Raw genomic sequence first — 27,816 nt, 5'->3', positions numbered from 1 at the left:
CGACCGTATCATTTCTACACATCACATTTTCCTATAAAAATTCTAAAAATGTTGTGGAAATTTATACGGTGTATGTGTTGTAGGTTGTAAGCAACCAGCAAGGGCAAGTAAAAGTGCTCTCAGTTTTTCTAGGGCTGCGGGCATTGTAACGATATTCTTTGAGTTGTTTGGGCAACTTTGAAACTCTTGCAAATTTGTAGTCGCTGTATTCTTTTTTGCGACAGATGGACGAACGTATATGCTTAAATCGACTCACGATTTGATGCTGATCAAGAATACGTATTTTTGTGGGGTCTCTGAAGCTTCTTTCTGAATGTGACAAACGTTTTCACGAACGTTCTCTGAATCGAGTTAAGCACGTCCATCTCTCCGTTTAGCCGTTTATCCGTCTGTCCGCCTGTTTAATGTCTGCTGTAAACATTCTGTTGGCCGCAAAAATGAAGTTATCGACTCAAAACTTGGAATTTTCTGCCTAGTTGTGTTTGGTGGAAAGAACTTGTCTTGTCAAGCGTGGAAAAGTATTTGCCTCTATCCAGTTTGTCGACCACATCCCACAGTCTGGTTAGTGGGATTTGGTCGTTTACTAGTTTGTCATATAAATTCATAAAGTTGAGAAGAAGTTTCCATTTTTTGGACTCTTCGGAATTTTTTGTTCGTACTACCGGTATGAATGAGTTGTAAGTTATACCGTTGTGTGGGGATCATCATCGATTAATTGTTGTTATGGATTTCTTGTGCTTGTGACAGCAATTGTCCGAGGTTGCTTACGTATAGTGGAGTTTTGTCAGTTATTGATCATTTTTGCCTTAGTTATTAATATTTATACTCCTACGTGAAATATGCCTTGCAAGTCGTTGATTACGTTAGCTAGTGTTTCTATAGCGTGTTCGCCCTCTTTCTTAATATTTATGGATGGTGGAAGTTTGTGAAGTTGTTTGGCGGTGTAGTTTCTATTGTTGCTAGTTTGCAATAGGTGATTGTATTTTAAGTGTCGATATGGGGAGGGAAGGTTCTACAACGTGAAAGTCATGTCAGGATTTGTCTTAGCCTATCTGTAAATTTAGTAATATGGTTCGTTGTTTTTATTTAATGTATTCAGTTTAATTAGTGATATTTCTCCCATTACTCCTGTCTTGTTGGTGTTTGTGGAAAATGGTTTATATACGAAATTTGTGTCTATAGTGAAAGCTTTGTTAATGCTTCTAGGAAAATTGGTATTGTAATTGCGTAATTGGGTTTTTTGAGTTGTTGTTGTTCTAACAACGACGATATTTTGTTTGCTGTTGATGAAGTCGTGTCCTTTCTTTTTGGTTAAAAGGTTTATGCTGATGTTTTGCTTTTGGAGATACCATTGCGTTTATTTATATATAAAATCTGTTTATTTTCTTGGACCGTTAGATCTTTTCAAGTTCCATTGCAAGGTTAACTGTTTGCACAGGAGTTTGTGATTGTGCCGCATAACGCGTTATTTACATCGCTCATTAACGTACTTTAATGTTGTCAATGCGTAATTTTCGTTTATTATTCGCTAACTGCACGCCCCGTTGCAGTTGACTCGTTACCCAGCTGTCCTATTTGCAAGTTGTTTAGCTGGCCTGTTGGAGTAACCATCTTGTCTTTACAAATTGGTAGAGAACGTGGACGTAAGGACATATCTGCCTTTAATGGTATGGGAAAAACAGTTTCAATGTGAACATCAGGAAAAAAAATTTTTTTATAAAAGGTTTTTAATAAATATCTAACTACATACATGTTTGTAGAAATTTACATAACCTTAATATATTTCCAAAATAACCTGAAACAAATCAAAATCTCATCGTCGCATTGACAATTGAAAAAAAATATAGAGAAAGTATGAATGTGAATAATTATATACTTAAAAGTAAACATTTGATGATTTGCAATAAGTGCTCATTAAATATAATAATTATTGGAAAACATACCTACCTTCTTATTACTAAAAAGGAAAAAAGAAAAGGATTTAACACTGTAACTACTTCACTGTTACGATAATATTTGCGTAATAAAAAAAGTAAAAGAGCAGGGAGAAACTTAAAAAAAAAGATTGTAAGAAATTGTAAAATATGATAAGTGCGGTATACTAATAAGTTTTATTTAAATTCTTCCGTTTTTTATTGTTGATTTCGATGCGTGAGTGTTAAACAAATTTTACAAAGGCAGCAACGTATATAGATGAGTACCCCTTGCCTATGGAAGAATTTCATTACAATTTCTCGATACCATACCATGGAGAATACTGTACTCATTAAGAAGTTTAAAATGTAGATATCTGGCGGAAACATGTCGCTTTTATCATGATAACATTTCTTCTTCAAATTGAAATTTTTTTTTTTTATAAAACAAAAAAGACAGAAGTCACGCTTGTTATTAAGTTTTAAATCGTTTCATAAGGAAGCATAAGCTGTGCGTGTTTAGTTGAATACCTGCCAATAACTCGACCGACAAATTAATATAAATGCATGAAATAACTGACAATAGGATAAAATATACAAGTAATATGACTAGCTAATAGATGGGACAGCCATACCAGCTTTGAAATTAATCATGTTTTAATTCTTTTTTTTTTTCTTATACATACATTATTTTTGTTGTTGTTTTGTTGTAACTCATCATCTGGGCTAGTCATGAGTGGAATAGTGGAAGGAGGTTGAGTAGTGTTGTTCTAAAGTAGTGTTTATGTTACTAAGTATGTTTTCTATCTCTCGGTCTCTCTCAATTAAATGTTTCTAATGATCGTCTTTGATCTCTTGAGCTATTACATATTCCAAAACTTTGTTTTTAAATCTTCAGTTTTTTTAAGCCTTGCCTCAGTTGTATCCTTTTATATGGCCAATAGGTAGGCCATATAGAAATGTTGTATTTTTATTAGAGTTTGTAAGATTTTTAATAGATTGTTAATACGAAATTATCTGCTAATTAGGTGAATAAAAATATATGTGCAAAGTTGTTCTTGTTGCTTACAATTTATGAAAATTTTATTTTATAAGATGACAGCTAGAGTGTTATATGTTAATTTAATTTCATAATTTATGCCTCTATAGATCTAACTACTCTAATTTTGCCTTTTAATTTTTGAAGTTCGTGTTCACTTTGTAGACCTTGAAAGTGACAAGCATAATTAATATTATTACGTGACTAATTGTGTAGTTATATCAATGCTTTTACCTACTGAATTATATCGACGGAAGGCTATAAAATTGTCATGTTTTGATTGCGTTTTCCACACCTCGAATGCATATTGCAAGTGTTCATTTGATTGTTGAGGATGCAGTGTTATTGCATTAAATGGGATAGGATCAATGTATATATGGAATCCTTATTTTAACAACAATGCACTCTAGTGAGTTTTTCCTAATATACGAAAAATGTTTTGATTGATGGCTTGCAATGAATTATTTAATAAAGTGGAAAAGACAATCACAGCATCAAGATGCATGGGTTCAGACTGGTAGTATCAGGAGATTGGCGGAATCAGAAGGTTGGATGGTTGGCTTGTAAGATTGGTAGGAGCAGAGGATTGGCAAGCTCGGAAGATGGGTGGATTTTTTAGATGTTGGCAACATTAGAAGATTGGCGCAGAATCAGAAGATTTGTGGGTTTATTGATGAGAAGGGTTGTGCTCGTGTTGCTCTTGATTTAGCGACAGTGTTTGGTAGAGTCTTATATTATTAATAAATTATATGAAAAATTTAATTTCTACAGCAGTGTCTGTTAGTTTGTGTGCAACCCATCGCATGTCATCCAACTGAAAGATTTATAAAATTCGATAGTACCACATAAATTGTTGGAAAATTTTTCTTCAGTGTTTTTGTGAACTGTAGTGTTCAATCTTAAATATGAATGGTAAGTAGATGTGATCGCGTGCGCGTACCGGCAATAATATTACTAAAGATTAACTGAATACTATTGACTTCTGCCACTAGTTACTAAATTAACTTCAAATTATTGCTTTTGTTGAAATAAAAAGAAAACAATTTAGATTTATTTTTTTTTTTTTAGTTAGAGGAAGGCAGATTAGAGAGGTTTTCGTATCCATCTTATGGGTCACGCATACGGACATAAGTTCATCTCATAAGGGTTACAGCACATCTATTTCTTACAGCTGTCTTTGAAATCTTTCAATGTTCCCTTGAATATGATTAAAAAAAGTTTGACCACATTATTAAACTTCTCTTTTCGTTGGCAGAAAATGATTGCCAAGAATATTATAGAACGAAGTGATTAGGTCTATAGCCCTCTATAATTATTATTACGTTGTAATCGCTCTATAATTACATTTCATATAGACACATTGCATTTGGCTTTAACCTTACAAAAACAATAAAAAACAAAAAAAGAAAAAGTAAAAAATTTACATTCGGCTTATAAAAAGTGAATGGTACACAACTTTTCTTCCACCTTTTTCTTCACTCAAACGTATTGTTAAGAAAAATTAATTCGCCACCATAATTAATTTACTCTTAGCATGTCGCATTCCACTCTTCAAATCCTCTAGTTTGATACCGATGTTGATTGTGTTGTGAAGAAAAATTAATCAGCCATGTTATGGCATCAGCCATAGTTATTTTACAATTAACGCGTTTTGAAGCGAATTGTATATATTCTTTTGAAGAACGTACAACATAATTTTAAATATTTTCTCTTGTTTACCTTAATAAGCATAAAACCTCAAAAAAGTAATAAAAGAAAACTTAATCAGTTTGCACATTTTTGCACACTCATAGTAGAGTTTCTCGTAAAGTAAATATAGAAAATTTTTGACTTCTATCACAGTTCGTGAGTAATAAGCAAAATTGCACAAGTTTTTGCTTGGAGAAATGGAGCTGCATTCACTTTACCCTTTACTGCGGGCTTGCGCTTTAGCCAATTTGGCCCATTTTCAATACCAACCTTCTGTCTGCAACTTCCAATGTTTTACCAAATTTGAGGTCAATATCTTCATTTTTGCGAACGGACGAGCGTCAAGAATACACACATCGAAGACACCCAGACGGAGGGACGTGGCTTCATCGATTTAGAGTTTCAGTTGCATTGAGTACACCTCCAACCTTCGGTGGTGGGTATAAAATGAATAAATAATAAAACATATTTTTTTGATGATTTGGTTCGCTTGAGGATGAATGTTTGGGTTTTCTAGGATCTCCTCTGGATATGCTAATCTTATTTTCCTCATCATCAACGTTTGCTACTGTTAGCCTTATCAAATATGTCGATTTCGAAATTATTCGTTTGACTTCGCCGAAAATCTTCAAATCTGCTATTATCTAAAAAATGTGTTCGTGATTTCAGATTTGATAAACGATCATCTTTTGATTCGAACTTGCTTTCTTCGCTTTTGTTTAGCATACGGACAATTTGTGCACAGATTTGAAAATAGTTTACCTTGGACTTCCTTCTATGACGTAAGAACGTTTTGTTTCCGACATCGTCAGCAACAAAGATAGTCAACCCAATTCTGACCACAATAATCTACAACTAAGGTTTGCGTTGTTTTGTCAGCTGGTCAATAAGTGTATAAAATGTACTCATTTAAGAGCTGTCGCTTAATTACTTTACAATATTGAAAATCGTTGCTGTTATATTTGGTGCCGCTGTTTGACCGTAATATCTTTAATTTTGACACAACTGAATAGGTTTATCTTTGATTTCTACGGGTATGTCAACAGGGATTACTTGTCTTGTGGAACCTGTATCGATCCTATATGATGCACAAATTCAAGTCGACTTATCCATATTAAATTATGATTCCAACAACCCAAATCGATTCGTTATGTTTGCGGGATTCGAAAATAAAAGCATCACACCCCGCAATCGTCAGGAAAGCAGAAACCAAGTCCAGAATAGAATAGAAATAAGCCACCGTAGGGAAAGACTAAGTTATATTGCCCGCCAATCTTCTTGTATAGTCTTAGCGTTAAAAGCATTTTAGAAAAACTCTAAACCAAAGCACCAAATGTGATATTTAAAGAATTTAAGAAGAAAAATAAACTCTACCTTACATACCCGTTGGCCCTCCCAGCAATGTCACAGACGCTATGTTAATAAAGTGCTCATGCTTATTCATTTATACCAAAAGAAGTGAAACATGCTTTCCGAGGTGAGACACTTGCTGAGTCAATAATTAGGATCGGAAAAGGCTAAGACGAAAGCCAGTTAAATTCAATGTTACAAATATCAACGCTGGGGACACGTGTCCAAAGATTGCGGATATTAATACAATTGTGTAAAGCGTGGTCAAAAACGAATGTTAAAGACAAAAAGTGTGACTTCGCCGACCAACATTGCGTACACTGCAAATTGGAGAGGATACCAAAAAATATTTATAAAACTCCAAAAAATGGTCCAGAAGGCGCTTTAGGCGAAAGAAGCTGCTGAGACCAATGTCAACCGAATCACAAATCACCTTTTGCATCACCCCGAATATCTTTTGCAAATCCATTTAATTCACAAAATGCTCGAATGTTTAAATCATCTATAAACAATGATTTCCTGAAATTAGCCAACTATTCCTTGGAACCAGAAAAACAATCTCTTGAGCAAGAGATAAGTATATTCGTTACTCAAATCCGCAACATGCCAAAAAGTGTGGCCAAAAAAGAATTTTGCCGACGCTTTAACAAATGTAAAGCCACATATAATTCATAGACTCACAAATTTTCTTGTATCTAATGTTCCATCTCTAGATTTTTCCGGCTAGCTAGATCTAGCGAAATTCCTGTGTCATAATAAAATTGACCAGTGCCACCTCAGAAAAAACAAAGGATCACTATAACCAGGTACAGTTTTATTTTTGAATACGCTCATATCGAAGTAGGAATCAATTCATTATAAACGAATCGCCGTTAAAAATATTGATTTTATGAGCATTCTTACACAAGTTGGTTATATATCTGACATTATCGACAAGAAATATATAATCGGATATTTATACATCCACAGCAATTTTAATTCAGCAGAACTCTACGAGAATCTTAACAAGGTCCTGTAACTAACTGCAATTTTCGTTTGATTTATAGTAGTTGACGTTCTGAATGCCAAAAATACGGTTTAAGGACATCATGGCAAAAGGAAGTGAAGAACATTTTTTATTTGAACGGAAACAGGCAGTCATGAATGCATGATGTTTTTGTTCGGAGCGCAATTTTTTCTTCGTTCATGGAAATTTTGCTCTTTAAAAGAAATAATGCTGCTCAGCGACTATTCCAAGCATTCTTGTCTTCATTATTTGTATTCCGCACCTGAATGAAAATCCTAATATCTCTTGGGATTATAGGTAAATTTCCTTTTATTAATTAACTTATGTCACTAACTAAAATACATATTTTGAATGATAAACAAAAGCATGCAATTGCCTTTAAAGAAGCTAGCTGCTAAAAATTAAGTTTTAGGTGCCCAAACTTAATTTAAATGAGCTATCGTCAGTCAAAATACCGTCCATTTTTTGCAGATTATAACTTATTTTTTTCGGAGAGTTACTAAGTCGGGGGATCGATCCAGAAGGAGGAGAAGCTTCCTTCTCCATTAAGCGTTTGTTAGAAATCAAATTAGCGTTGCCAACCGATTAGTTGAGCACATTCTGAGTATCTCAACTATGTCAACAACTATATTAACAATGGATACTTTCCCCTGGATATCTGCTAAGACTGTCCCAATTAAAAAGATGCCAAACCGCATCGTACCAACGAAAGTTCTGTCAAATATTGGGAAAGTTTTGGACATGTGTGGAAAGAAAAACTTGAAAGAGAATTCATAATTAATCCCATATCCTCATTCCAATCCGGAGCACCACTCAAAAAACCATACGCTTTTAAAGTTTGTAAGGACCACTCAACAAACCGTTACAAACACTTTTAGAGTTTGTAACGACGTTAAGAGCTAGGGCTGCAATTAATGTTATACCGACTAACTTATTTGACGTGTACAAGAGAAAGTAAAAATAAGAAAATAAACGATAGTAGAAATAAGAATATATGTCTGCATTGCTATCTCTCCTTTTTTGTGTCCGTCAACTGTATGTTTATCGTTTGTCTGTTTTACCTTATCGTCCGTTTTCTTTCCTTGATCTGCCGTTAATCCACATGTATTCGTTCTTAGAGGTTTGGCTACTTATACACTATATCAGATATGTAAATTTAGCCCTCTGCCTAGCATCACCGTTCTCCATTATTTGTCTATCGTCGCCGAAATTCCATATCCTATATCCATAGGCATCATAGCAATTATCCTTATTCAGCTTTGGTTAGCCAAAAAAAGAAACCCAATATCTGTTTATTTCCAACTTTTATTTTTACAAAAGTTGTTCAATATATGTTATCTTTGCTTCTAACGTACTTACTGGCTTTTACGACAACAATATTCGAGGTAAAAGGTTGAGAGAATTTAAAAATTATAGTTAGTTTTAATAAATTTCACTTTTACTTGCATATAGATTTAAATTTACATACATTGATAAATATTTTATATATTTTCCTTATATGTATATTTTATATTATTTCCAGATTTGCACATTATTTTCAATCAAAAGAAAAGACAACGTTTAAATCACTTGTTATTTCAATTTTTTTTTATGCGTTTTTTCTGTTGTTTTTGTTTGCTCTCGTGGAATTGATGCATGTTAATCTGAAGAAAAAAATTACGAACCTAGTTGAGTGTCTCATCCACACTCTTTTGCACAATTCTGTCACACTTCAAAGTGGATGCATATAACGCTTTGCGATCACACTACATCCTTACTCTTTTATGGAGAAAATTGTTACTGTGTTGAAAGACGTTAACAATTTTCTGTTATGAAAGAGATTTTTAACAAAGTGGACGGTAGTTCTTAATTAATTAATTTAGATAAATTCTTATGTATTTGGCTTATATTTATAGCTTAGTGCATCTAGTTTTTGTATTTCTAGTCTTAATTAGATTTGGTTTATACTTTTTGTGTTTTCTTAATTAAATTTAGTTTACATCTATCGTATTGTATTTCTTAATTAAATTTTTATGTATAGTTTCTGGTTTGTCTTTAATTTGTATTGTTACATTTGGGTCTTTTAAATCTATTACTTTATGGGGGCCTTCGTACGGTTTATCTAATCCTTTTCTGTTATGTTTCTTTAATAAAATTTGTTCTTCTATATTGATATCAATTGGGTTTGGGTAATCTTCTTCTGATAGTTTTTTCTTGCTACTTTTGCTTTTTCTATAATCTATTAGCTTTCTCTAGAGAGAATTTTAACTTTGTTTTTAGCTCATTTATGTAGGTTTCCGGTTTGTATGTAGGATTTGAATCTAATATTTTTTCGTTGGGCGTGTATGGCAATTTTCCGTATATCAGTTCAAAAGGGGTATATTGTGTTTCTATATGAGGTGTAGTAATATATGCGAAAGTGTAGTGTGGTATCCATTTGTCCCAATCATTGTTTGTTGCAAAGGCTAAAAAGTATTCGTTAAGAAGCCTGTGATTTCTTTCGCTTGTTCCTAATGTTTCGTGGTGGTAGCGGGTTGAAAACTTTTGTTCGATATTTAGTAGCGGACAAATTTCTTTTACTAGTTCACTGTTGAACTCTGTTCCTCTGTCGGATTTTAATGTTTTGAATTGGCCGTATTTAAGTCTTACCTTTTCTGTTAATACTTTGGTAATTGATTTTGTGCTTTTATCTTAAATAGGATGTGCGTTTATGTGTTTTGTTTGTATTGTTAGTGTGTATCGGAAGTTATTACAAGGTCTTATTGGTCCTACTGTATCTATGTTTCAAAAGATGTGGACAGTGTGTCCGTTATTGTGAGAGATTCCTTTGTATGTTTGATTTGTTTACTTGTTTTGCAAAGATGGCATTGTTTTATGTAGTTTTTTGTCATTCTGAACATGTTACGCCAGATGTATCTTTGGCTTAGCTTTTGAAATGTTTTCCTTACTCCGAAATGTCCTGAGTATAGGCAAGTGTGGTATTCTTCTATTAATTTGCACTTTTCTCTATCATCATATATTCTTTGTATTTCTTTATATAATAGTATATTCATGCGCCTTCTTTTAATATTGGGGAATTTTTCTTTTAATAACTTTTTGGATATGTGTTCAAATATATCGTCTTGTAGACTTAATGCATAGTCCAAGAAATTTGACTTGTTAAATTTTGATGTCAATTTTTCCAAGAGCGCATCGAAATGGTCTGGATATTCATTGCATCTCACACGTGTGCAGTTTAATTCTTTAACATTTTCAACTATCATACCTTTTATGCCGCTTTCGAATTTAAATTCTAACTTTCTTGCGTTCTTAATGTCATCTATTGACGTGGATTCCCACATATTTAATTGGTCATTGTGTGTGTTTTCTTTTGCCAATTTGCTTCTGGTTATTACTAGCGTCTTTTTTATTCCTTCCTGATCTTCTTCTCTGGATATTGAAATCATCACTTTTAATATATCAGAATTTATATTTATCCTTGATGAGGCGTCAGCGTTAGCGTTGCTTGAACCTTTTTTATAAATTATGTTGAAATCGTAGTCCGATAATTCCATACTTATTCTGGTTAATTTTGAGGTGGAGTTTTGTGGGAGAATAGTGATACTAGTGGTCTGCGATCAGTTATCACTGTGAATTTTTTGCCGAATAAGTAGGGTCTGAAATGTGTTATTCCAAAGTGGATTGCGAGTAGTTCTTTTTCTATAATTGGTTTGTTTTTTTCGTGTTTGTTTAGGGATTAGCTTGCGTATGCGATGGGTGAGTCTTGACCTATTTCTCCTTGTGAAAGTACTGCTCGTAAGGTGTAATTTGATGGATCAGTTGTTAAAATCAAGGGTTTATTGAAATTTGGATATTGTAATATGGGTGGGGACATTAGTTTGTTTTTGAGTTCTAGGAATGCTTGATTACGTTGGTTTGTTCATTCGAAGTCTTTTTCATTTTTCAGGAGATCGTTTAGTGGTTGTGCTATGTTAGCAAAGTCTTTTATAAATTTTCTGTAATAGTTGCAGAATGCTATAAATTTTCTTACTTCGTCCGTATTCTTGGGTTGGGGATAGCTTTTAATTGTTTCGTACTTGGCGGGATCTGGTTTTATGCCTTCGGGTGTTATTAGGTGTCCTACTTAGGTTACTTCTGGTGTATGAAGTTGCTTTTGGATAGGTTTAGTTTTAGGTTGTATTTGTGAAGTCGTTCTAGTACCTTCGTTAGTTTTCTTTGGTGATGCTCAAAGCTACGTCCCTGTATTATTGTGTCGTCTACGTATAAAAATGCTTCGATGTCTAGTCATGATAAAGCTATGGTTAGCATTCTTTGGAAACCGTTTTAGTCCGAATGGAAGTCTCGTGTACTCGTGTTTTATTTGATGAAATGAGTTTATCATGTCCAAGGTGGAGAAATATTTTGCTCGTGCTAGTCTGTCTAGGATGTTTTCTAATCTTGTGAGGGGGAATTTGTCGTTTATTATTATCTCGTTTAATTTTCTGTAGTCACCTACTAGCCGCCATTTCTTTTTGTCCGTCTGAATTTTTTTGGGTACTAGGAAAAGTGGTGAGTTATAGGGGATAACTGAGGGTTCTATAATGTTTTGTTGTAATAATTCTTTTACTCGGGTATGTATGGTGTCAGTTTGTGTGTGGGGTAATTTATAGTTTTTTACGTATACTAGTATATTGTCATTTGTTTCTATGTTTTCTGTGTAAAAATTATTCGCAGTGAGTGGTTCATTTTCTGGGTGGAATACTGTGTCACGGTCCCAGTCCCCTTGTTGCCGGTAGAGCGTATTTCTTAACGGGGTTTGGCTCTCTGAGCCTCATGACAAAGAATGCAAGAAAGGGAATAGTCTCATCAGTAGTCTATCGTAAGTCTGTCTACCGTGAGTCCGTCTGTAACCGTCCGACGTCCTCCCTACGGTGCCATCACATGCACACTCCCTCACCTGACCTCAGCCACAGCGGTGGCACGCTAAACTCAGCCACACATCGGGGCTCCTCCGTAAATATGGGACAAGAAACAGGAAAAAAAAGGAAATAAATGAATGAAAATACCCGACCGTGAATCTGGTCGTTGCTAGAGTCTGTGGTGGTGGCTGCTTACATCATCTGGTTCCTTCTTCTTACGCTCTCGCTCTCTTATTCACCCCTTTCCCTCTTCCTCTTTACCTTGTTGGGTTGCCTTTTGGCGTAATTTAAAGCGTTCGTTCATTGAATTTTATATTATGAATTTCATTGACGATCAATGATATACGTCATATTACAGCTGCCGTTGCTGTTATCGTTGTTATTGCCGTTTGTGTTTGTTTCGGTCTAATTATTTAAATTTTTTTTTTCCTTTTTTTTTTTACTTTAAGAAAAAATAACTCCATTTGGTGAGATATAATTTCCAATTTATGTACATCAAATCTCCGTTGCTCTTCTTTTTTTTTTTTTGGTACGGTAAACCACTTCTTGTAAATTAACTCCTACATTAATGTTGATGTTTCTTTGCAATAATTCTCTTTCTTTTTAAACATTTGTACATTAACAAATTTTCTTTGTAAACCACTTTTTGTAACTTAACTCATACATTAATGTGGATATTTCTTTGCAATAATTGTGTTTCTTTTTAAATATTTCAATATTAACAATTTTTCTTCTATTATTTCGCAAAAGCTACTGTAATAAGAAGCTCACGTATATTTTATACAGAATTTCCATAATTTTATGTTATTTACATAGATATGCCTTAGGCTTGTTTATTTTATTTCTTTCTTTTCTATTTTGGTACGCATACCGTCACTGATATTTACAATTAATATATTCATGCACGAATGCTATGCGCTTTGCTTGGTGCATTCTGCCAACACACTCACCTCTTCACTTCGTTATTCTTGAAGGCAGTTTTATCGTTTTTGAATTAATAAAACACAATACTCTGGCTTAGTACTGATTTCTCTTATTTGTTTGCTTCATGACGTTTCTTGACTTTTGAGTTTTAACTATGAACGCCCTATTGCAATTGAACAAAACCTGCACAGATGCACTTAAATTTGACCGCGAGACAAAGAGAAATGGTAAATTTATCTACTTATGCTTTAGCTTCTCTTTCACGATTTGCCTTAGTTAAGAGACATTTTTCAATCACTCTTTCTTTATTCCTCTTTATTTCTTTCTTCTTCGATCTATGGGCAAGATGCTATCGTAGAAGTTTTCTTTTATATTCTTTTTTTCTTTGTTTTTTTTTTTTTTTACTGCTTTAACTGCGGGCCATGTAATAACATTTGCGCTGCTTGTATATATATACATACAAATTCCAGCTTTGTTTATTTGGCTTTAAGATTAACAATTAGATTTGGCAATTATTATTCTAGCTTTATGGCACCTGTCATATGCAAATATATCATTTTGAAACTCCGCCATATAATTGTTCGTTGGTAGTCGAATTTTTACTATATATTTTTCATTTAATGTTTTTCCTTTTGTCTATTGTTTAAATTTCACGTTGCTTTGATTTTTGTTTCTTTCTTTTCTCGTTAAATTTTTATCTTTTTTCTTGTTTTTTTAAATCTTTGTTCTCGATAGGTGTTTCAGCGATTCATTTAGGAAAAAGCAAAACCACTCTTACTGTTCAAAATGACAATCCAATCCGTTTTTATAATAGCTCGAAAACACGTCTGAACCTCAGCAGAGGCCAGACACTTCTCCCTTCTATCTTACAAACAAAAAACAGAAAGACCTCTCATCCCTGCTCAATTCCTCTCTTCTTCTTTCTGTTGCTCTCTATAGCGGCTTGCCGCTACTCTCGCAGAAGCAAGCAAAATCCCGCAATATCATGCGATTTTGCCGGTTCTTCTAAAAGCAAACAAAAAGAAAAAAGAATGCCGCAAAATCACATGATTCTGCCTATCTTAATGAAAGGGAAAAGAAGAAAAGAACAAAACAATTATATCCCGCAAGAACATGCGATTTATAAACGGTACCACAAAATCACACGATTTTGCCTAACGGCATGCCGTTATTGCGATACTTGCGGTTGACACGGACCGACAGACACCCTACCCAAGGTTTGCTCGCGGTTACAACTGTTTGAAATTTTTTGAAGATTTTTAGAGTTATTGTTTTTGAGAGTTGTTAACGGTGTCTAATTTTATGGATTGTAATATTTGTTGAAATCGTTGTTTATTATGTTGAGTGTGCACGTTGATGTTTTGTATGAGTTGGTAGGTGTTGAGTGGTTCGGTGTTGATTAGTAGATGTTGTATTGTATTTATCTAGTGTATTTAATATTTTAATGTGTTTTTGTTCGTTTTTTGGTATTATAGACTTGGCTAAAAATATTCGTTTTTGTATTTCTTTACTTAGTACTAAAATATTACTGCCTATTTTGATATCTCTTTGGACTTTTTTAAACTTTCGCATCTTGCAGGAAGAAATATGTTGCTTTTGTTAAGTATTTCATGGTATTGTAAGAGAGAAATTTCCACAATTTATATTACATGCATACTTGTGTAGAAAATCTCTTCCTATAATTCCACCGGTTTTTATTGGGAAGTTCTGGTCTACTAATGTTGAGTGGTTTCGTTCCCTGGATTTATATTTAAATGTGATATTCCCAATGTTTCTATGCACTCGTTGGTTATTCCTGTTAGGTTAATACATTTCGAGTTGTTTAGTGGGAAGGGTTCCACAAGGGGTGCTTTACAGAGGCTGATGTCTGTTCTTGTGAAATGATATTTCTGGTTTTCTTGCAATTTGGATATTTAGTAGTATATAGTTGGATAATTTTGAGATGGAGAAGACATGAGAGTTTGCTTGGGTTAAGTCTTCAGTAGATGCCTGATTTAAATGTTTCGTCTGGAATTCAGGGGCATCTTGAAGGAATCCGGGTGAAATCCGTTTCCCTTGGTTTCTATGGCGTGCACGTGGTTGTTTTGGATGTTATTTCTCTGATTTCTGTTGTTATTGTTATTTTGATTTCGATAGTTGAAATTCTATTATTGTAGTCGTAGTTGTTGGGATCATTATTATTGTTTCTATTAAAATTTTTGTTATTATTATTATAATAATTCCTGTTTTAATTATTGTATCTTTGATTGTTTCTACTGGGATTATTATTGTGAAATTGATTTCTGTTGTTCTGGTTAGTGTAGAAGTTGTTGTTGTTGTTGTGGCGATTGTATGAATTTTGCTTTTGGTAATTTATTCTCAATATATGCGAATTTGTTTGGGTCGTACTTTCATATTGTAGCGCAATATCAATTGCTTCAGAAAAGGTTTTTGGTTGGACCGCTAAGAAAGTGGCTTTAATGTAGCTGTAGAGACCGTTTTTGAATATGGTTAAGGCGTACGTATCGTTGATTTTGGTAATGACAGATTTTTGTTCGTTAGTGGGGTTGGGAAGATTACTTAGATCTGCTATTATATTTAATATATTGTCTTTGAAACTTGTGATAGTACCTTTTTGTGTTGTTTGGTTTAATATTCAATGTAGTTGTGGTATTGTTTAACTTGATTTATATTTATTTTCCAGTTTGGCTTTCAATTCTTCTAGTGTTGTTGGGATATCATTTGCAAGGGCGGTTTGAACATTTGAAGACAGTTTGCAGTAGAATGTGTATTCTATCAATTGTGGTTTGGGTTTTTCTTTTAGGGTTTTATGTATTATTTCAACTACTTTTATGAAGCTGTTGATATCTTTATAATTCCCAGTAAATGTGGGTATGGACTTGGAGGCTGTTTCTATGTTGAAATCCATTTTTGGTTGTATTATACTTTCTATTTTGCTGGCGTTTATGTCTTCTAGAGATTCTTTGGTTGCTTCAATTTCTAGTAATTCTTTTGCTGTTTTGTATTTCTGCTTAAATGTCTGTATTTTGTTTAATAAATCTGGTTTTTCTGGTTTTGTATGAGTTTCTAATATAGTATGGACTCTTGTTCTTTAATTTTTTAATTCTTCTAGCTGGCTTTCAATTGTTTCTTTTTTATAGGTTCTGCTGCCTAGTTTTTTTAAGGTTCTGTATGGAGATGTTAATTTCATCTATTAAAGAAGTAAAAATTTGTTTTTTTCTTCACTAAGACGTGTTAATTTTATTTTTGTTGTAACTATCTATACATATTTGTGTTTGTATTTTTTTGTTTTTTTTTGTTTTGTTATTCTATATCCCCTCATTAATTTTAATGTTTCTTATATATTTTTCATATATTCTTCAATATTCTTTTTATTATTCATCTATATTATAATATATTCTTTCTATATTCTTCATTTTATTCTATCTAATCTTCTTAATTTCAATAGTTCTTACATGTTTTCCATACATATGTTTGTACTCTTTATTTTATTTGTAAAATTTTTATTATATATTGTAAAAAAAAATTGTTTTTTTGAATTCATATTTGTTTATTATTGTTGGTTTTTCTGGCTTCGAACCATTTTTCTAATGTGTCTATCGCTTCCCAGTACTTGGTGGAGATGAGCCGCGGGATTGGTTGGTGTACTGTTCTTTTTAGGAAGGTGAAGCGTTTTTGATTTTTTAGCAATCTTCCTCCTCTTTTTTTTGGGTGGGGATCAGGGTAAGCTGCTGTTCCTTTTTGGCGAGCTGTCTTTGCATGTATTGCTGGATTGTAATTTCTTTGGGCCCTTCTGACGTCATTTTGTGAAAAAAGGGAGTTGTCCAAAAGGTGACAAATTTTGCATGGTTTGCAGGATTAATTTTTTTTTTTTTTTTGCTCAGAAAAATAAAAGCAAGTTAGTGCATGGATTCCAAGATTATATTGGGCAGGATAGCCATGTAATAATATTATGCCGTTGGCGAACTGATATTTTATTTATGGGAAGATTCCCTATGAATCTTTCTTAAATGTGGCCAAATTGGAGTTGTGGAATATTTTATTTATTTAGTAATATTCCCTAAGCTGATCGGCTTCAGTGCGCCAAATCGATCTGCCTCTTGAAAATGTCAATTGAGCTCTGCATGAGGCAGTCCCTAACAAAGATACTAGGCAGATGGAACGCCTTTTATTATATTAGCGGATTGATTCGCTTCTTGAATTGCTTTTAGACAATTGACTTTATTCAAATCTTACCTGGCTATTTATACACAAATTATTACACTAACTTTTGCTAACACCATCCAAAATGATAATTGTTTTAAATGGAGCGCCTGGCATCGTATTGCATTACGAAATGCAATACTCAGCCAGGTGAAGTGCAACATAATTTTTATTTTTCTTTTAGCAAAAGAATTATGCTGAATTGCATAATTCTGTCGCACTTTAAAATGGATGCATATAACGGTATGCGACCACACTATACCACACACCCAAAACAATGATGAAACAAATGTGAAGTCTGGCAACTCTGTCGCGCGGTATAGTCGTCTATATTTTGTTTCGGCAATTAATATTCTAATTTTTTGTTGAATTTCGCGGCTATTTTGCCTTATAGTGTGTGAATTTATAATATACTTTGATAGGAAAGTGAGTGAAGTCAAAGTAAAAGAAATATTTTTTCTTTACGCTTTGATACACTGGATTTTTGCAAACAAAAATTTTGAGCTCTGATATAAATCTCTCTTTTTTTTTTTGTTTTCTCTCTTTTTCTCTGGTTATTTTTTCGGCGTTTGTAGTTTGTTTTGCTATTGATCTCTCGTTGCAGTGTCAACGTAACAGAGAAGTCTTGCACAAATTGGTTGATAAATTTTTATGTTGAGGATTTTTTTTTTTTTGCGATTTGCCTGTCTGTTCTTTATAATCCACAACTGCCTTTTTGACTGGACACGGAGTGTTTATACACACCTTATCGGGCGAAAACGGGCCCGGAATCTGATCGATTCGTTTCTTGTTGGCTCTGCGAGTGCTTTGGTCACGCAAAGTGTGCCGGTATTCTCGGCCGTGCTGCTGACGCAGTCGCTGATCCGTCTAAAGGCTTAAGATGGTTTACGGATTTTATAAACTTTTCACGGAGACGCGTAATGGTTTCTCGGAATTGAGTAGAAATCTCGGCTCCTTATGGGAAAAGTTTGACCTAATTAAGTCTAGGTTGGATGAGTGTCGTTTTATTGGGCACTCATCTTCTATTCGTAGCGTAGCGTGTGGGACGTCACCTCTGGGTTTCTCCAAATCTGGTTCGTTGGTACATGTTACCACTCCCTCTAACTCTAAAATGAACAGTAATGTTTCCGATATTGCTGAGTCGGTTGGTAGCAAAACAGTTACAAACAAACCGGCAAGTCCGTCGGTTTTAAGCTACGCCGAATTGGCAAGGGTATCTCCGCCCAGAGGCGCCACTCACTCTAATCAAGCGCCATCGCCTAAAAGTAATGAAGTGAAAAATAAATAATCCTCTGTCCTTGGCTGTTCGCGTGTGAAAGCTGGTCACCAGACTGGGCAAATTTCACAAGCTGCCGGTACAAGGGCGATAACCCCATCTATATTCTCCCCAATTCTAAACTCTCCTATCGTGAACCCCCCTCCTGTTCCAAGTAATGACATTTGCTTGACGGCAATTCCTCCCAGAAAAGCTATATTTGTGTCAAGACTGCCGCCTGAAACATCGGTGGATAACATAAAAAGTTATCTGGCCACGAAAGTCCCATCAGTCAACTTAAAGCGCGTTAGCATTTTCAAAATGGCTCCTTATCAATCTAGGGCAATCTGCTCTTTTAAAATATTAGTTCCGACTGAAAACAGTGATATGTTGTTAAACAAACCACTGTAGCCAGTAGGATCCTTAATTAAGGAATTTATCCAAATATAATACCAAAGCATTAGTCTCGTCGCCTTCAAAAAACTAAATGTTTCTTCAGGCCCACTATCTCTCATTTATCAAAATGTTAGGGGCCTAAATTCAAAAATTCGTTCTACTTTTCTAAATTCAGGGAGCACGGAGTGTTTCTGTTTGGCCTTCACCGAAACTTGGCTAAAACCCGATCTTCATTCATCAGAACTTTTTCATAATTCTCTCCAAATCTTTAGAAATGATCGAGGGAATCGCATTGGTTGTGGTGTATTAATTGCCATATCTGCGTCAGTCCCGTCCAATTTAATTGAATTTCCAACTTCTTCTGACGTTGAATTTATCGCCATTTGTGCGAAAATGCCTAATAAACATCTATTTATAACCTGATCCTATATTCCCCCAAATTCTGATATCCCCATTTACAAGAAACACGCTGCCCTCATTTGTGAAGTGGCCAAGCTGTCTAGACCCACCGATTTGGCCGTTGCATTGGGTGACTTCAACTTGCCTCAAGTCACTTGGTGTAACAGTGGTAATTCTGGCTGTTTGATTCATACTTCAACGTCTGATAGGGCTGTTGTGTTCTTTAGTGAATTGTTTGATCATAATTTGGGTCAATATAATCGCACCCCTAATTGTAATGGTAGACTTCTTGATCTCTGCTTTGCCAATTTTCCCGAGATTAACGTAAATCGTTGTCCATCTTTTAGTTTACCTGAGGATCCTTATCATCCATCAATATGCATTTTCTTTCATCATATGATTGATGGTTCGTTGAAATGCCTTAATGTGCCAAATCAAACTTTTTTAAATAAATATTATGATTTTCATAAAATCAATATTGTATTGCTAAAACATTGTCTTTCACATTTGAGGATTGATTTCTCAACCGGAAGTATTGAAAGCTTATTGTCATCGTTTTACAATACATTAAATCTAGCTATTGCTGCATTTGCTCCGATCAAGCAGTGCCGACCTCGAAGCAGGTGTCCCTCGTGGTTTAATAAGACATTTAAATATCACAAGAATAGGAAAAACTCGCTATTTAAAAAATATTCGAAAAGTGGTTCTGCGCTCGACTATTTCGCTTACTCGGCGGCAAGGCATAGATTTAACTCCCTCAACCACCATTATTACTGCAGATACCTTCAGTTCATTAAATCCTCTCTGTTTACTAATCCTAAATACTTTTTTAAATTTGTTAACTCTAAAAGAAAAATATCCACTTATCCCTCTGATGTTTCTTTTAATGGCTCTGATTCCTCGAAAGCTTTTGAAATCTCAAATCTATTTGCTGAGTATTTCCGACGAAACTTTTCGATTGCTAATTTCGATTTATCAGCAAACTACCCATATCCTATAACTAACTCGGTTCCAATACCTAACTTGGTTATTTCGGAAGATGACTGATGATGACGGATGATTTTTAAAGGGTTGAGTTCTCTAAAGTACAGTTGTTCGTCTGGACGTGATGGAATTCCATCATGTGTACTTAAATCTTGCACTGTCGAGTTATGTGGTGTGATCTCAAAGATTTTTAACATGTCCTTGTATTTAGGTGTTTTCCCTTCGCGTTGGAAGAGTAGTTTCCTTATTCCTATCCACAAAAGTGGAAGTAGACGATTTGTTGAGAACTACAGAAGCATACCCAAGTTGAGTGACTTGCCCAAGTTGTTCGAGCGTATTGTGACTCAGCATTTCGCGTTTGCCATTAATTCGTATATTTCTCCGCACCAGCATGGCTTTCGGAAAGGGCGATCTACAGTCACCAACTTGTTACAGTTTACTTGTCATGTTTTCAGGCTTTTTCTAGTCGTTCTCGCACAGATGTTATATACACTAATTTAAGCAAAGCGCTTGATATGGTTAACCATAACTTACTTATCTTTAAACTCCAAGCCTCTGGCTTCCCTTTCTATTTACTGAAATGGATAAGCTCTTATGTGCACAATAGATCCTTCAGGGTTTTCTTTAACTTCATCACCCCAGATGAATTCCCCGTTACGTCTGGCGTACCTCAAGGAAGTCACTTAGGTCGCATTTTATTTAATTTATTCGTTAACGATCTTCCATCGGTGGTTAATTCCAGACAGATGTTCATGTATGCGGATGATGTGAAACTGTTTTTCTCCTTCTCTGTTGAATCGCAATCACATCAGCTTCAAGGTGACTTAAATAATTTGGTTGCATGGTGCTCTGTAAATCTTCTGAAACTAAATCTGAGTAAATGTAAAAAGCTTTCTTTCTCAAGAAGAAAGTCATTCATTACTCAGTATTGCATAGATTCGCATAAGTTGGAGGACGTCGATTCGATCACAGATTTAGGCGTTCTATTTGACCATAGGTTACATTTTAACTTGCATATTGAGCTCTCGATAAGCAAAGGTAGGTCCGCGCTTGGTTTTATAAAAAGGTGGTCCAAAGAGCTTGATGATCCCTACATTACGAAAAGGCTGTACATGTGTTTGGTTAGACCTATACTTGAGTATGCCTCTGTTGTGTGGTCTCCTTCATATAGGTGCTACGTAGGTTCAATTGAATCTGCTCAAAAGCAATTCTTGCGGTATGCCCTTAGAAATTTGGGTTGGGATCCGGTTGACTCTCTTCCCCCCTATGAAAATAGGTTGCTTCTGCTGTCTTACCATCTCTTGAGAAACGTAGGTTTGTTCTTGTCGTTTCCTTTGTAATCAAAGTAATAAATGGTGCTATTGACACGCCTTCATTACTTGGTGAAATAAGCTTTAATGTCCTTAACCGCTTTTCTAGGCACTTTACCTTCGTTAAGCTTAGTCAGTGTAAATTTAATTATGAGCTGTCTAATCCGATCAGAGTCGCTTGCAAGAACCTAAATGGCGTCTACCACTTATTCTCGTTATCGGACTCTTTAAAGTCTATTAAAGCAACAGTGCTTAATACGCGCGATTTACCTATGTCGTACTTAAACTAGCTTTTAAGCTTAAAAAGTCGTTACGATTCGAAAATGAATTGTTGTTAAGTATTATCGGTTGTCAGGCTTATGCATGTTTGCGATGGCTTAGGCGTTCATTTGCAGTATGGTCCTGTACCGGTTGTAAGTATGCTGATAGTGTACATGCTTTTTTTTCTTTTTCTTTTTTTTTTTCTTATTTGTTTTATTATACTTATACTAAATTTTATCATTAATTAATATAAGTTTTGCATTATAAGCCAATTGAACTCGACTGTTATTTGTTTAGTTGAGTTTCTACTATAGGTAGAATTAAAATAAATAAACAAATAAATAAATAAATAAACGAACACGAGATAGCGTTATTTAGAACTTTCTTCTAGCACTTGAACTGGGAGAAACAGTAAAGATAAGAAAACCTCGATCAATGCTGAACAATGAGAAGTTTATTGGTAAAAGGTAGATTATAAATTATAACTATCATAAACCAATGTAGAATTATTTTACTACGTACTACAATAAACAAATATTATAAAACGATAGATTTGCATTTTCGTGTTTGTTTACTCCGGAAATATGAACAGCTTGAAGTGTGTCACAAAATGCGACATAAGCAATTTAATATAAATAACGACGAAACATTTAAAGGTGTGGATTATACAATCAACGGTACTGTTGACCGCGGTCAGTTATACAGAAACACACAACATGGAAGCATGACTGTGCAACTACAACTTCATGAACATATCGCACAAGACTACATTAATAAATGCATATTGATGGATTGTTGAAAGCAACTCTTTAAAAGTGACGCTTTTTCGTACAAATTCAACTGGCATGCTTTCTGTCTTTATATTTTACTAGTGTTTTTCATACAAGTTCCACTGGCATGCTTTCTCTCTTTATATTTTACTAGTCTTTTTCATACAAATTCAAGTGGCATGCTTTCTCTCTTTATATTTCACTACTGCTGACAAACAACTCAATACCAGAATTAGTTGACGGCGAAGATAATCAAAAAAAGAACTCTTAACCCTTTGCATATCTAATTTCTTTCTCTCTTGTTGAGTGCTTGACGCCATGTTCTTACTTGATTTAAAATGACTGAAAATTTCTTTCTCCATCTGTAATTTTGGCTTGGTTTGGCTTTGAATGCTTTATGTTTGTAGATTTCTTAGTTAGTATGTGTAACGGAGTATAAGCAAAAGCTTAAAAAAACTATAGACGGACTTCTCCTTTTTTTACAATTACTCTCTTTAACTTTAATTAACAAGTGGGGAGAATTATAGAAAAGAACAAATGCTCACGGAATTCGGATATACATTAAATTAAATTCTGTCGGGACGAAATCTTTTATAACCATCACCATTTACCCCGAAAAAATACATAAGAAGTAAAAGAACAAAATTCTCATGCTCTATAATATGAAGGGGGCGCAGTTGAATTCTTCTATTTTCAACATAAAAGTTTTTGCCGTAGAGGCAAGTGGGCGTTTTACGCTCGTCCTTTGAAAAGTTTAGGTTAATTCCAAATTCTTTTGCAAATGTTTAGACGATATCTTCATTTTCGCTAACAAGAGAATGTTTACCACAAATACAACAAAGTTACGCAAACAGATTGACAGACAAATAGGCGGACATGTTTAGATACATTCAAGTATTGTAGCTGGAATTTGTATACTTTACGGGGCATTTTGAAGGTTGTTTTTACATGTTATAAATGCATTGAAAAAATTATTGAATTTTGATACACTATAATGCTGGATATGCCTGCTCAATTTCTTCTTTTTTTGCGGACGAATGCTACAGCAACGCCCATAGAATATGAGTTAAAATTTTTGCACATTTATTTTCTATAGGTTATAAGTAGTGAGCAAAAAACTCAATTTTTCATTCCCTTTGAAAAACAGAGGGGCTCTCAGCTTAGGTGGTGTCGCAGGCCAACCTGCCTAGCTGCATGCAAGAACTTGCACTATTTCTGCCACGTTTGCAGTCGATAGCTTCATTTTTGCGGCCAGAAGAATATATACAACAGACTTTACACAGATGGACATGCTTAAATGGATTTAGAGTTTCATACTGATCAAGAATTTATATACTTTGTGGAGTGTCTGATGCTTCGTTCTGGGCGCTGCAAACGTTTTAACAAAATGAATATACCCCTCCTTCTTCGGTTGTGGGTATAAAAAAGCGTTTTGTGGTAACTTTTCTTGGTTTACTCAATACTGAATTTCTCCTGTGGCCAATTACCAGCAAAGTTGCTTATATGTTTAGATTTTATTGATGACTGTCGCCAACCGCATTGTCGTCTCCTTACATCTTTACCCCCGAGGAACAATCAAATAAATTCTGATAAGCGTAACAAAGATTGTAATTGAAAATGAACAATTCTTAATGAAATAAAAGTTACCCCTTCTATTTGTATTTTAAATACAACAAGTCGTGGGTGCAAATCTCAAGTATGATAGGATTTTCAATAAAACTGATAGTCTTGGGTAGAGCTAATGTTGTAAGGCTTTAGTCTTAGAATCTGTTTCGAATATATTTTTAATAAGCGTGGCCACAGGTTATATAAATTCATATAATGTGCATGCAAGTGTAAGATTGTTTCACTACTCCGCAGATTGTTAATTCGAGGCATAGATTGTAATATTAGCATTATTAACAAACACAATCATGAATATTCAGGAATTATATGATTAATATTATATAACGAACCAAAGGATTTCATCGGCTCCAGAGAACTAATGACATCATGGCTGAATACTTAATTTTGAAGATTTCCAAAGTTTTTAAGGGTTCGTCGACATAGAAAGAAATAACAGAAAAAATTTCCGCGGCACGTGTGCTTTCTTCTGATGTCTACCCCAGAAGAAGAAAAAACAAGATGAAATGATAAAAGAAACAGAAGCAGCCCTTTCTTTTTAGAAAAGTTTAACGTTTCGAATACCTTCGGAGCAGGTGTCACAGGTGTATATTCCTAACCCATCGTGTTTTTGTATATTTAACGCTAACTTAATGCTACCTACCGATAATTGTTATGACTTGAATCTAACTTGGTATTACCATTCCCTACCCAAACGGAGAGAATGTGAGCTCCAAATGAAAGACGATTTTGAGTTCTCACATAATAAATTGTGGATTCAACTGGTTCAGCAGCAGCCTAGAGATAATTCACTATGGCGAGAAATACAGAAAGAATACTCTCGAAATATTTTAATTATAGTGTAGGAACTTGTTTCTATAGGAATGTCCCAACAATGTATATATATATAAAGAATACGCGACCTGCTTAATACGAGGAAAGTGAATAAAACTAATTTAGTGATCGTAAGCCATAGCATATAGAAGAGAGAAGTTAACGAAGCGATTTTTGACTCGGTCATTTTTAAACGGAAAATTTCTTTTTACCCTGTAAACGTAAATACATTTGCAAAAAAAAGTAAACGCCGCAATGCACAAACATTGAAATAAAAAGACATGAATGGTAGCCTCGACGCGTATAAGAAACTTCAGGAAGGCTTTTCAATGGTGAACGCAGTTGCAAGATGTTAAGAAGTATAAGAATGGAGAATTTGCTATAACTATGGGGCAGAAGCTCATGCTGTAGAAGCCTAAATACGAATGTCAACTATTTGAAACTAACCATTTACAATCACACTTCAGTTAGAGTCGTATGTAATGTATAGTTACCAATTTGAAGAAAATGAAAAACCAATTACAAAAACAGGACTAATGCCGATAGAAAAAGCATAATCTAGTAAAAGCGCAGTTAACTTTCTCTGCTTTTGATTTTAATTATTCTTTCTTTTTGCCTACTTTTCCCTACTTTAAATCTGCTATTGAGTTGGTGGGAGGCTAACGAATCAAAGACGAATGAGAACAAGAACAAACTACTTAATCACAAATTTAAAAAACTTGAATAAATTAAAAAATTCTTTTTTTAGGGTTCTTTAATGGTTAGTTTCGTATATACTGATCAATATTTGTTCATTTAAGCTTACATCCCTCATTCAGTTTATTTGAACTACGTTTGGCTATCTGTTAAGTTGGAATAATGCACCTGTTAAGAACGTGTAAACATTGGTTGAAAGAAAGAACGGAAACGTGCGTAACACGCTGCATTCAGAAAAATTTCGATTTTGTATTGCTAATAAGAAATGCTTACTTTTAGAAAGTTCTTCAAAATGGCCTACTTCAGAGAAGATGGTCCACCACCAAAAACTCGAGATGCAGTTTTGTATTTATTCCGTGGCATCACCATTATCGGACTATTGACTCCAGATTATAACAAGAAATGTTTTTATGTTTGGTCTCTTTTCCTAAATTCTCTAGTAACCTTGTATATGCCGGTCGGCTTTCTGCTAAGTTTCATCATGCGTCTGCATTCTTTCAGTCCGAGTGAATTTTTCACATCTTTGCAAATATCTATAAATTGCGTTGGCGCTTCACTTAAATTATTTGTATTTAGTCTAATGTATAAACGCCTTATCAAGGCTACGAAGTACATGGATAGACTTGATCAACGCCCCATTGACAAGCAGGGAGAGTTCATGCTTCGTCAGGCCGTCGCTTATAGCAACTGCTCCTCTTTATTATTTACTTTGTTATATTTATCGTATTCTAGCAGCACATTTTTATCGTCTGTAATTAACGGAAGGCCGCCATATCAGATATATAACCCATTTATTGAATGGCGGAACAGTACACGAAACTTCATTATACAGTCAGCTATCGAATATGTAATGATCGATTTTCACTGCTATCAACAGGCACTTCTTGATGCGTATCCGGTAATTTACATAATGATAATTCGCGCACATTTGCATATTTTGTCACGTCGTATTTCGAAACTGGGAAAGGATGAAAAGCTTAAAAAAAACCAACGTTATGAAGCACTTGTTCAATGCGTTTTGGACCACAAAAATATTATGCAGTAAGTCAATTTATCCGTCAAGGTTGCTTTGTAACAAACGATTTCATCGTTTCGCAAATTCTTTTAGTCTTTATAATCTATTTAGCCCAGTTATCTCTGGCACCATGTTTGTGCAGTTTTTGATCATCGGTATTATTTTGGGTGTTACAACAATCCACATAGTTTTGTTCGCAAATTTTTTTGCGATTGTAGCATCCTTGTTTTATGTGGCTTCCATTTTAGCTGAAACATTTCCTTGCAGTTATTTGGCAAACAGTTTAATGGACGATAGTGATGAGCTGTCGTTAGCCATCTTCCATTCCGGCTGGCCTAATGAAGAGCCGCGTTATAAACAAGTTGTCGTGTTCTTTTTACAACATACTCAAAAAACACTTGTGTTAACGGCAATGAAAATATTCCCGATAACAATGAACTCAAATATTAATGTAAGTATGAAAATCCGAACGAATTTTTACATATAGAACTAATTATAGAACTAATTTTCCGTCCCGACCGAAGTTAATTTTCTTACTTGTTTGATTTTAATTGATTTCTAGGTAGTGAAATTTGCTTTTTCCGTGTACACTCTTATAAGTCAAATGGATTTGAAGCAGAAATTGAAGGACAGCGTTACTGGTCAGGAGGATTAATTTTTTTAAAAGAGATATTGCAGTTTGCCTTCTTTATTTGAACCAGGATGACGTAATTATTATAATATGGACAAGAGAGGGCCGTCCACAACGAATCTTATATGTTAAATAAAGTTTATGAAATATATTAAAAGTATTTTATTTATTCGTGTTTTGTTTATTTTTAGGATAATTTATCACATTCGTGCGTAGAACGAAAGAATAAAAGTTGTAACGAGTTTCCTTAGGCGGGGTATACCCAGTCAATCCAGGATCCGTTGCAAGAAAATTTTTAATAAATAATCAGGCCCTTCGGGGGAGAATGGTGTTATGATCTCTTAGCTTTATTGGTTCCTCTTTACTGGACGGAAGTATGAAATGGCTGGGGCAAGGAAAAGGAACCAGCGAGGTGACCCGACTTTGTTGCGCGCTTACCGTTTTATTTTCTTTTCTTACGACGTTAGACTTTCACTTTCTGTTCGATCTTAATATCGCGGGGCGCTGGAAGAAAAGAACCGAAAACTTTGCCAGTGTCATAGCTGCTTAGGCTCGCCTGTTTGTCCCTGGTTGGTGGGTGAGTCCAGTAATAAGATAGTAAAAAAAAGTCTCTCCGTCCTTCAGGGATGGCGATTAATACTAACCAGCGCATCCCCTATCCG

General features: G+C 34.6%; 1 protein-coding gene across 1 annotated transcript in view; it reads left to right on the top strand.

Moving 5' to 3' along the window:
- Positions 1-27,178, top strand: part of LOC119642492 (odorant receptor 42a-like) — a 47,943-nt gene extending 20,765 nt beyond the window's left edge. Inside the window, exons 2-4 of the mRNA XM_038041634.1 lie at positions 25,788-26,549; positions 26,617-26,974; positions 27,086-27,178. Coding sequence (XP_037897562.1) covers positions 25,788-26,549; positions 26,617-26,974; positions 27,086-27,178 — 1,213 coding nt within the window. The remainder of the gene's footprint in view (positions 1-25,787; positions 26,550-26,616; positions 26,975-27,085) is intronic.
- The last annotated feature ends 638 nt before the right edge of the window (positions 27,179-27,816 follow it).

The sequence above is a fragment of the Glossina fuscipes genome, unplaced genomic scaffold, assembly GCF_014805625.2.
Source record: "Glossina fuscipes isolate IAEA_lab_2018 unplaced genomic scaffold, Yale_Gfus_2 224, whole genome shotgun sequence".
NCBI classification, from domain to species: domain Eukaryota; kingdom Metazoa; phylum Arthropoda; class Insecta; order Diptera; family Glossinidae; genus Glossina; species Glossina fuscipes.
This window is presented reverse-complemented; position numbering and strand designations above follow the sequence as displayed.